Genomic DNA, 12254 nt, shown 5'->3' on the forward strand with positions numbered 1-12254 from the left:
GACACTCTAGAATGCAGACTACTGATCTCTAATTTGAAACACAGTGTTACTAACATATTTAAAATTCTACACTGTGCAAGGTGTGCTCATACCTTATACAAAAATAACAGTCTCTCAAGATATCTTTATTCTGCTTTTAGCCATGTATCAAAAGAAACGAAAATTAATCTAAGTATTTTTTAATAAAAATAGAAGCAATATAAAATCACATGATGTCAATTATGCCATATACAAACATTAACTCAAAATGGATCAAAGACCTTAAACACAGGTTTAAATATAGGTGCTAAAACCAAAAAATAAAACTCATAGAAGAAAACATAGGGAAAGGCTTCATAACATTAGATTTGACAATGAGTTTTTTGGATATGACACCAAAAGCACAGGCAACAAAAGAAAAAAACAGATAAACTGGACTACAACAAAAACTCCTGTGTATCAAACGAGACCATCAGCAGGGTAAAAAGGCAACCCACAGAATGGGAGAAAATATTTGTAAATCACATATCTGATAAACAGTTAATATCTAGAATTATATAAGTAACTCCAACTGAACAGCAAAATTAAACCCAATTTAAAAATGGGCAGAGCACTTGAATAGACAGTTCTCCAAAGAAGATATACAAATGGCCAACAAACGTGAAAAGTTGATCAAAATCACTAATCACTAGGGACATACAAATCAAAATCATAATGAGATACCACTTCATATCCATTAGAATGGTTATTATCTGGGGGGAAAAAAGGAAAAATAGCAAGTGTTGGAAAGGATGTAGAGAAACTGGAATCCTAGTGCATGCTGGTGGGAACGTAAAATGGTACAGCCATTAAGGAAAACAATATGATGGTTCCTCAAAAAACTAAACATAGAATTACCAAACGATCCAGCAATTCCACATTTGGGTATATACCCAAAATACTGAAAGCAAAGACTTGAACAGATACTTCTACATCCATGTTCACAACAGCACTATTCACAACAGCCAAAAGGTAGAAGTAACCCAAGTGTCCATCAATGGATAAATGGATGAACAAAATGTGGTATATCCATACAATGGACTATTATTCAGCCTTTAAAAAAAAGGGAATTCTGACATGTATTATGACATAAACCTGAGGACACTATGCTAGGTGAGATAAGCCAGTCACAAAAGGACAAATACTGTATAAGTCAACTTTTAATAGGTACCTAGAGTAGTCAATGGGTAAGTATTGTTTAATAATAATAATATTATTCTATTTCAGCTTTGGCAATTTCATTTTTAGAAGATAAAAAGCTTTTGGAGAAGGATGGTGGTGGCAGTTGTAGAAAATGTGAATATACTTAGTGCCACTGAACTGTACACTTAAAAATGGCTAAAAAGCTAAGCTTTATGTCATGTACATTTTCTTATCATCGAAAATATAAATATATACACTTCAGTAAAGATATTTTTTAAAAACCCTGACAAATGAATGGCCAATTGACATGGAAATGCAAATGATTAAGGAGAATCTATGATTTCTTCCTTTTAATGATAAAGAATGATAGAGATAACACACTAATGAAATTGGTCAGAGAGGAGGTTTAGAAACCAGCAACCAGATTTTATTATATTTAAATTTAGGTGTGAGATGAATTACTACGTTAGTCCGTAAGTACACACTATAAGGATCCATAAGTCAACCTAGATAAAACAAAGCCCAGGTAAATTAGCATCTTTAAATGGGTGTTCTAGTGGCAGCCCCTTGAAAGGCAGTGACAGCCCTTAACTGTAGTATCTGACCTGAGCATGTCTGAACATACTGAGCACAGAACAAAAATAGAAATGATTCTACTAAATGAATATCTAGAAACAAAGCTAATAGGTATATGTAAAAAGAAAAAACAAACACTCACCAGCAAGGGTCCTAGAGAGTGGCAGATGTATGCTTACAAGATCCTCAGATACTCTGTAGGACTTCGTTTCCAAACTGTGTCCACACAATTGTACTATTGTCTTGCTACTAGATATGAAACTGGTACTGCACCTCATCACAGCTTTGTGACATTCTTTATAAGCCACAAGTAAGAGTTCTTCCTAAGAGGAAAATAAGAATACAAAAAGTTGACAAGTTGTCTACTTCAACACTCCTTTTTTTTTTTTTTTTTTTTTTGAGACAGCCTGTCCTGTGGCCCAGGCTGGAGTACAGTGGCATAATCACAGCTCACTGCTCAACCTCCTGGGCTCAGTTATCTGAGGTGATTCTCCCGCCTTAGCCTGCTGAGTAGCTGGGACTACAGGCACGTGCCACTATGCCCAATTTTTGTATTTTTTGTAGAGGCAGGGTCTCCGCATGTTGCCCAGGCTGGTTTTGAACTCTGGGGCTCAAGTGGTTTGCCTACCTTGACCTCCCAAAGTGCTAGCATTACAGGTGTGAGCCACCATGCCCAGCATAACATGCATCATTCAATAAATATTTACTAAATATGAGTGGAAAATTGTTCTAAGTATTACTAAGTCTACCTCCACAGGATCTGCAAACTTGCAGGAAACATAAGATATGCCCATATATGCACTTATAATCAAAGTAAAAAATAAGTACCATGTAAATGGTAGAAACTAATTGCTCTAAGAGGGGGGAAAAAAGAATCACAAGGAACTGGGAAGACAAATTTGTGAAAGCAGCTTCTGATGGGCCCTAAAAGAATATGCAGAATTTAAATATGAGGAAAGATAAGGAGAAGATGGCATTCTAAGCAGAGATATAGAATAAATAAAGACAAAAATAAGAGAAATACAACTCCTATTCAGGCAGTAGAGAATAAAGAGTAGATAAATGAAACAATTTATGGATGAAACAAAGCATTTGAACTGGAAATGTGCCTTGGCACAGGCATGTGAACGCACTGATGGAGGCTGCAGTGTAATGATGTAGTCAACACACTGCTTCAGGAAGAATTAATGTGGGTCATTGAAGATGATAGATTGGAGAGGATAAAGTTAGGAGATACAGAAACCAACAGGAAGATGACTATGAAGTAAAGTGATAAGGGTGTGAACTAGGATGGGGCTGTCACAACCAAAAATAATGAACCCATAGAAAATGATTAGGATTATAAAATATATTTGGGATAAGGAAGAATAAAATCTGGGTGAATATAGCAGGAAGAGAGAAGTTAAAGACCATTTTTTAAAGACAGTGTTTCTATTTTTATCTTGAAAAAGGAACTCCATGGTCAAATAGATGATTTGGAAACATCCTTCTCAGAAATCAGCATACTGACTAACTAAAGGGTTTTAGAAATTCATTAGTGGCTGGGCGTGGTGGCTCACGCCTATAATCCTAGCACTTTGGGAGGCTGAGGCCGGCGGATCACGAGGTCAGGAGTTTGAGATCAGCCTGGCCAACATCGTGAAACCCCATCTCTACTAAAAAATACAAAAAAAATTAGCCGGGCGTGGTGGCACACACCTGTAGTCCCAGCTACTCAGAAGGCTGAAGCAGGAGAATCGCTTGAACCCAGGAGGCGGAGGTTGCAGTGAGGCAAGTTCGTGCCATCATACTCCAGCTTGGGTGACAGAGCGAGACTCCATCAAAAAAAAGAACGAAAGAATGAAAGAATGAAAGAATGAAAGAAAGAAAAAAGAAAAGAAAAGAAGAAAAGAAAAGAAAAGAAAGAAAGAAAGAAAGAAAGAAAGAAAGAAAGAAAGAAAGAAAGAAAGAAAGAAAGAAAGAAAAGAAAAGAAAAGAAAAGAAAAGAAAAGAAAAGAAAAGAAAAGAAATTCAGTGGCTTTAAAAACAAAAAAGCAAACAAAAACCTCTTTTTGTTTAACCAAACATTTCTGAATCTTACATGAATCCAGAACACTTTTCCCTTCAAAACACCTGTTAACATTGAACATACAGAATATAGTGGCTCTGAGATTTCCTACATGGATGAATGTAATAGTAATGTCACTAATAAAACAAGGATAATCAAAATGAGAAAATGCAAGTTGGAAGTAGAAGGAAATGATGACAGGTCCATTTAAAATATTCTGAGTTTGAGGCCAGGTGTGGTGGCTCATGCCTATAATCCTAGCACTTTGGGAGGCCAAAGAAAGATAATCACTTGAAGTCAGGAGTTTGAGACTAGCCTGGGCAACATAGAGAGACCTTGTCTCTGCAAAAAATAAAAAAAATAGAAAAAAATTAGCTAGGTGTGGTGGCATGTGCCTGCAGTCCCAGCTACTTCGGAGGCTAAGGTGGGAGGATCACATGAGCCTAGGAGGTCAAGGCTGCAGTGAGCCATGATAGCGCCACTGTACTCCAGCCTGGGTGACAGAGTAAGACCTTGTCTCACACACACACACACGTACACACGCGTAAGATCTAAACAAGAATGTCTGGCCCACAAACAGAAGTGACACTGTAGCTTAGGAGAGTCATCCCTATGAACTTTTAACTAAGTGATAGAAATACAAGAGAAGAGAAAAGAATGTAAGATATACACACATACACACATATCATCAAAGTAAAAAAATTTTAAGTACCATGTAAATGGGACAAACTAATTGCCCTAAGATGGCAAGGAAAAGAATCACAAACAATTAGGAAGACATACTTGTGAAAACATATTTCTGTAAGGAAGGGAAGAGAATATTGGGGAATGTCTCATTTAGCAGGCAGAAGGCACCAGAAAAAAGGCAATCATTGGCCAAAATAGGTAATCGATAATGTATTATTGGGATAAAGCATGTTTGTGAAAACCAGAGGGAAAGTTTCAAGAAGATGAAAGTACTCAAGAAAATACAATGCTACAGACAATTCAAGGAAGATGGAAACTAAGGAAAGACCCCTGAATTTGGTTACCAAATGGATCCTCTGAGATTTTTTTCTAAATGCAGTTCTTGTCAATTGCTAAGGGCAGAACCCAGACTGTAAAGAAGTGTTAGGAGCTACAAGTGAAGATACTAAATGTAGATGACTTCAGAAGGTTTGGAAGAAGTCAAGATGAAAACACACACCTTTGCTTCATCATCTAACAATTGTGCATGCCCTCCATGAAAGTGAGCGAAGCCAAAAAATACGTGCTGTGCTTGCTGGACAGTATTTCCTGTGGTGATTGTACTAAAAAGCTACAGTGCTAGACTAAAGTCTACTACATCTGTTGAGTATGGCTGCCACTCTGAACCTGTGACCAACTGCTGGTGGTGAAGCAGAAGAGACTATAGTTCACAGGGGTGCAAACACAAGAAAGGAGGCTTATATTATCGTTGTTTTTAAAAATAAGGGAGTACTGTGTGTTTACAGACGGTTGACTAAAAGAGTAGGAAACACAAGTCTGGATAGTTCAGGAAGCTAACTCCAGGAAAAACTAACAATAAGTCAGAACCAAGAGCCTAGGTAGAGGCATTAGACTTAGAAAGAGACAAAAAGGAAAAGACCAATAGTGAAGACACAGAAAAATTTAGTCACTGAACAGGTTATGGTAACAGACACAGAGAAACTGGAGACGATGAGGGAATTTAACTTAGATAATGGCAATTTTCTCAGAAAATAAATAAATGAGGTCATCATTCTTAAAGGGAGTCTAGGGTGGGATTATATATTTAAAGAGGGTTATGGTCTAAAATTGCTACTTAAGGAAATACATTAGTTCTATATTTTGAAACGAACACATATAACAAAGTTCTTGAATGAATAATCTACCCCTCTCCATTCTTGGAATATTTAAAAGTCTAATATGGTCTTAATCATATTATTATGCATATATAGGCAATTTCCAGGGAATAAACGTGTATATAAATACATATATATACATATTTAAACCCTGCTATTCCCCAAAATAAGCAAAACTACCATAGAGCACATTTTCTACTCAAGTATATACAGTTTCCTCCTAAATTTAAAAAGACAAATTCAAATATGTAAAAAACTACTGCAAATAATAAACACTTTACATCAAGGAAGCTGTAACATACAACTATACTATGAATAATTACTAAGAACTTAAAAAGGCACTGATCCTACTAACAAATTTCACTTACATCACACGCACACCACTCTTGGAACATGAGTAAAATATTCTTCAATTGCATCTGTATAGCAATGGCAGCCTCCCAATCAGGATCCACTTCAATGTGTTGCCCAACCTGTCTTCGGATTTCTTCCATTCCCTGCAATTAAAAGTTGGTCAACATATACCTATTTGAGCCCTCTCTCTTTGCTCTGCTGTCAGGATTCATAACATTTTAACATGGTTGTTACACTGGGTCAGAATGCATGGGTTCAAATCCCAGCTCACAATACATGCTCAGGGCTAAAACATTAGCTGCAAAGCACAGCTCTGTCTGGTATCTCTAGCTGTGTGACCCTGGGGAAATTATTTCTAAGCTTGGTTACTAAATGGATCCTTTGAGATTTTTTTCTAAATGCAGTTCTTGTCAATTGATAAGGGCATAAGTCAGATTCTAAAGCAGTATTAGAAGCTAAAAAAAAAAAAAGTATTAGAAGCTAACAAGTGAAGATACTAAATGTAGATGAATTCAGAAGATTTAGGACATGTCAAGATGAAAACAGGCACCTTAACCTCATCACCCAACAACTGTGCATGCATGCTTTCCATAAGGGTGAGGGAGCCAAAAAAATATGTGTTGTGCTTGCTGCACATGCAAGTAACCCTTCCATGTAAAATGAGAATATTAATAGTAACTACTTAATAAGATTGCTATAAGGCTCAAAAGAGACCATGCATGAAAAGTGCTTACTACACATTTATCACATGGTAAGTATTCAGTAAACATTAATAGAAGTAGCAATAGTAGGCCGGGCATAGTGGCTCACACCTGTAATCCCAGCATTTTGGGAGGCAGAGGCAGATGGATCATGAGGTCAAGAGATTGAGACCACCCTGGCCAACATGGTGAAACTCCACCTCTACTAAAAATACAAAAATTAGCCGGGCGTGGTGGCAGGCACCTGTAGTCCCAGCTACTCGGGAGGCTGAGGCAGGAGAATCACTTGAACTCGGGAGGCGGAGGTTGCAGTGAGCCGAGATCGCGCCACCACGCTCTAGCCTGGCGACAGAGCGAGACTCTGTCTTCAAAAAAAAAAAAAAAAAAAAAGTAGCAACAGTAAACAAGGTATATAAAAGGATCTATCAAAACAGGATGAATGAGTCAATGTTTAAATCTTGTTTCTACTTTGCTAAATTCTTGTATTAAAACCAAATCTGCTTTCAAAAGACTGGGGTTAAATTTTTAAAACTAAATTTATCTTACTGACGTACAGAAAAATGATCATACCTGCATACAGGTAAGAATCTTCAAAAAAGATCGAAAACCTTCAAGGAACTGCATTCTTAATCTTTCTGTCCATATTGTGGGTTTGCTGATCAGGATATACCTATCGTTTCAAGAAAGAAAGAAAGATTTCACTTCTCTATTTTGAGATAATTTTAGGGTTCTCAGGGTTATAGACAATGTTGATTTATAAAAATTATGGATTCTAATTTCTCACAATAATTAGAAGATCTGAGTAGAGCTAGAGTTATTTATTCTGCCTTATTTTAAATACAACCAGTAAAACATGAATGCTCTAGAAGAGGCAAATATCAAGCTAAACCTGACTTCATACACTACATTCTCAGAGGTTAGTCTGATTAAGTGAACCTAGAACTGACCAAGCCTGTCACAGCTACCTCTGGACAACCACAGTACAGATTCCCTAGAACTGTGCCTACCCATCACCCAAAGGGCCAGCTGAAATTCTTTCAGCCTCAGGAAATTTGGAACAGATTTTCTACCTCCAGTTTTTCATAACCCAGAACTTGGAAGAAGGATGTAAGCACCTGTCATCTTGACTTGCACATCAGGATGTACTAGTTTCAAGAGATAAACAAACTCATCTTAGCCTATAATTTGTATGATCAATATTTCTTTTGGCTGTACAGACAATGACTGGTTTCATATACAATTGGAACAATGTTTATCATGAAATGAGTTTTCAGGAAGTAATTATTAACAAGTATTAAACACTATTTTGCACTTGACCAATGAGAATAAATTCCTGTTATATTGCAGGTATTGGGAACATAAACATGGACACACCTGTCCTGAAGTTCATAGTATAGTGGGAAAAACAGATACATATAGTAGACAGAAATTCAATGTTAAACACTAAAATAATATATAAAAGAAGTAATGTATGGCTCATGCCTGTAATCCCAGCACTTTGGGAGGCCGAGGCAGGCGGATCATGAGGTCAGGAAATTGAGACCATCCTGGCTAACACGGTGAAACCCCATCTCTACTAAAAATACAAAAAATTAGCCAGGTGTGGTGGTGGGTGCCTGTAGTCCCAGCTACTCGGGAGGCTGAGGCAGGAGAATGGCGTGAACCCAGGAGACGGAGCTTGCAGTGAGCCGAGATCATGCTACTGCACTCCAGTCTGGGAGACACAGCGACACTCCATCTCAAAATAAAAAAAAAAAAGAAAAAGAAGTAATGGAGGTACATAAAGACAAAGCAACAAAGAAAACACAGTTTTTTGAACTGTAAAGATAGGATTGCGGTTTAATTTTTCTCACTCTTTAGATACCCATTAATATGTAAATGTACATTAAAAATACAATAATCAAAGAAACTTAGCAAAGATTTAATTCAAATACATGAATTACCATCTAAATCTTTCCTTTAAAGTAAAAGATAAAAAAGATTAAAGTTTAAAATCTGTCACACTGAACAAATGGCATTCATGTTTCATTGCTTTCTAAAGCACTACTACTCAGAGTGTGGTCCACTAACCAGCAGCATCAGCCTCACCTGAGTGCTCTTCAGAGATGCAAAATCTTGGGCTCTAATCAGACCTGCTGAATCAGACCTCCCCCTGCCCCCGTATTTATTTTAAAGTTGACTTTACTCTGTTGCCCAGGTTGGAGTGCAATGGTGTGATCATAGCTCCCCGCAACTTCAAACTCTCAGGCTCGAGTAATCCTCCTGCCTCAGCCTCCCTAGTAGCAAGACTACAGGCATGTGCCACCAAACTTGGCTAATTTTATTTTTTGTAGAGACAAAGTCTCACTATGTTGCCCAGGCTGGTTGCAACCCCCTGGCCTCAAGTAATCCTCCTGCCTCAGCCTTCCAAAGCACATGAGTCAACGCAATCAGCCCCAGAATCTGAATTTAAGGAAGCTCCCCAGATGATTTGCTTCTGCACAGCAAAGGAAACTATCAACACAGTGAAGAGACAACCAACAGAACGGGAGAAAATTTTTGCAAACTATGCATCTGACAAAGGCCTAATAGCCAGCATCTATAAGGAACATAAACAAATTAACAACCAAAAAAAATTAATAAGTGAGGCTGGGCGTGGTGGCTCACTCCTGTAATCCCAGCACTTTGGGAGGCCGAGGTGGGCAGATTGCCTGAGCTCAGGAGTTCAAGACCACCCTGGGCAACATGGTGAAACCCCATCTCCACTAAAACATCTCTACGAAAATATAAAAAATTAGCCAGGCATGGCGGTGTGCGCCTGTATTTCCAGCTACTCGGGAGGCTGAGACAGGAGAATCACTTGAACCCAGGAGGCTGAGGTTGCAGTGAGCTGAGATAGTGCTACTGCATTCCAGCCTGGGTGACAGAGCAAGACTCTGTCTCGAAAAATAAAAATTTAAATTTAAAAAAAGGGGGGAGCAAAGGATAGGAACAGAATAGACACTTTTCAAAAGAAGACATACATGCTGCGTTGGCAGTATGTAACAATCACATGAAATAAAGCTCAACATCACTGATCATTGGAGAAATGCAAATCAAAACGACAATGAGATACCATCTCACACCAGTCAGAATGGCCACTATTAAAAAGTAAAAAGTAACAGATGCAGGGAGGCTGCAAGGAAAAAGGAATGCTTATATACTGTTGGTGGGAGCATAAATTAATTCAAGCATTATGGAATACAGTGTGACAATTCCTTGAAGACCTAAAAACAGAAATATCATTCAACCCGGCAATTCCATTACTGGGTATTCACCCAAAGGAATATAAATTGTTCTATTATAAAGACACATGCACACATACATTCACTGCAGCATTCACAATAGCAAAGACATGGAATCAACCTAAATGCCCATCAGTGATAGACTGGATAAAGAATATGTGGTACATATACACCATGGAATACTATGCAGCCGGAAAAAGAATGAGATCACATCTTTTCTGGGAACATGGATGGAGCTGGAGGCCATTATCCTCAGCAAAATAATGCAGAAACAGAAAACCAAATACCACATGTTCTCACTTACAAGTGGGAACTAAATGATGAGAATGCACGGACGCATAGAGGGGAACACCACACACTGGGGTCTATCAGAGGACTGAGGTTGGAAGGAGGGAAAGGATCTGGAAAAATAACTAATGGGTACTAGGCTTAATACTTGGGTGACAAAATAATCTTAACAACAACCCGCCATGACACAAGTTTACCTATGTAACAAGCCTGAACTCAAAATAAAAGTTAAATTAAAAAAAAAAAAAGCAGCTCCCAGATGATTTGCATTTTTGCATTCACATTAAAATCTGAGAAGCACTGATCTAGAAGAGAATTTACATTTTTGGTTTCTAGCAATCGCACATAGCTCATGAGGGACTTCTACAAATGACTTATCAAGACGATATAAGGAACTGGAACAAACAAAAAGGTAAGGAAGGGAAGGAAAAGAAGTTTGTAGATAAAAATAGGTGGCAAAAGCAATGGGAAAAGAGGGAGAAAGTGTGGACAGGGTGAGACAGTAAGGGAGTGATTTTGTTTGAGAATGTGCTATACTTTCTGGAAATGGAACAAAGGAACAGGTTGGAGTAATAAAAGAATAATATTGTTCTCCTCAATAGAACCAAGGTTCAACTGCATCTCTTTTCTAAGTTGCATTTCCACAATAAATTAGGAACCGAGAAACAAAGTACCTCCCAAAGAGCAACTGACAAAATTGAAGTAATAGACATACATTTTTTAGAATAAGAGAGGTAGTAATCCCTCCCTTCTATGTTTTACCAGGCAGATCTCAGTTGGAGAACTGTGTTCATTTCTTGGCACATAAACGGTATACATGCACCAGAAACAGGTTCAGTAGAGAAGGACAATGATTTAGGAGGAATTTTAACCAACATGAAACGGGACCAGTTAAGAAATAAATGCAACTCAATGCAGAAAAGACCTGACAGACATGACTGCTGCCTTTAAACACTTCTTCAAGTTAAATGAGAATTGAAGGTGTTCTCAATGGACAAAGAGAGAACTAGAACCGGAAAATAAAAGCTACAAAAAAAGACAAGAGTTCAATATACAATAGGAAACTTTCTAAGAGTTGGAAGAAGCTATCCAAAGTTGGAATGTGCTGCTTTGAGAGAGTGAAAATTTCCTAAGGCAGGCTGAACAGAGTACCTACTAGTACCAACAAACTTATTTCGTGCTGAGGTACAGTCAGATAAACACAAAGCTAAACTATGAAGACCTACAAATTCTGACAGAATTTAGACTTTATCCTGGGAAGAAAACACATTAAGTGTGGTTATTTCTAACTAATTTAAAAACAAGGTTTCAGGGGAAATTAGTAAATAAACATGCAGGGAAAGAGTAAGATGTTACTACAGAATTTCTACAATGAGAGACTGAGAAAACAGTGAACATGAATTATTTGCTAAATAAAGAGTTTTTGTGATTGGTGTGTTAGGCCAGGTTTCACAGCAGGTTTTGTGTTGCTGTTTATGTATCCTGTGAGGCTACATGACATAGTAGAAGGAACATGAGTTTTACAGATAAATGGTGTTTATAATCAAATCTCAGTTCTGCCACTTCCTAGCTTTGTGACCTTAGGCAAATATTTACAATCTACAAAGTAAGATTATATCAAGTACTTTCTAAGAATGGTGCAAGAATATAATCAGGTAAAATAAGCAAAGCTCCTTGGCACATAGCAGTTACCAATAAATTTCACAGGATTCTTATGAGAGCGAATTACACAGTACCTGCAGAACAGGTGTTAATTTTCCCTTCCCCTGGTCACTAGAGATATCTATATTTAGGTTAGGATATAGGCGAGGAATTGTAAGCATCAGAAGATTTGAAGTTGCCTTCCAAACCAGACACCTTAAAGTTCTACTATAAGGGTAGGTATTTAGGGATGTGCTGGCTCTAAACTATTTACCGTAAAGACTAGCTATAGTCAGAGACCCACAAAATATGATAAAACAAGTGATTATGCACCACTTAACTGGATACAAAAATAACTCAGTTATAAGAATACTTCACAGTA

At 37.7% G+C, this 12254-nt stretch overlaps 1 protein-coding gene across 1 annotated transcript in view; it reads right to left on the minus strand.

The window, feature by feature from the left end:
• UBR1 (ubiquitin protein ligase E3 component n-recognin 1) overlaps window positions 1-12254 on the minus strand; it is a 161211-nt gene that overhangs the window by 90532 nt on the left and 58425 nt on the right. Inside the window, exons 13-15 of the mRNA XM_010383779.2 lie at window positions 7251-7350; window positions 5994-6122; window positions 1880-2060 (exon numbers count right to left, since the gene is read on the minus strand). Of these exons, the coding sequence (XP_010382081.1) occupies window positions 1880-2060; window positions 5994-6122; window positions 7251-7350 (410 nt within the window). The remainder of the gene's footprint in view (window positions 1-1879; window positions 2061-5993; window positions 6123-7250; window positions 7351-12254) is intronic.

The sequence above is a fragment of the Rhinopithecus roxellana genome, chromosome 5 (genome assembly GCF_007565055.1).
Source record: "Rhinopithecus roxellana isolate Shanxi Qingling chromosome 5, ASM756505v1, whole genome shotgun sequence".
In the NCBI taxonomy this organism is placed as follows: Eukaryota; Metazoa; Chordata; class Mammalia; order Primates; family Cercopithecidae; genus Rhinopithecus; species Rhinopithecus roxellana.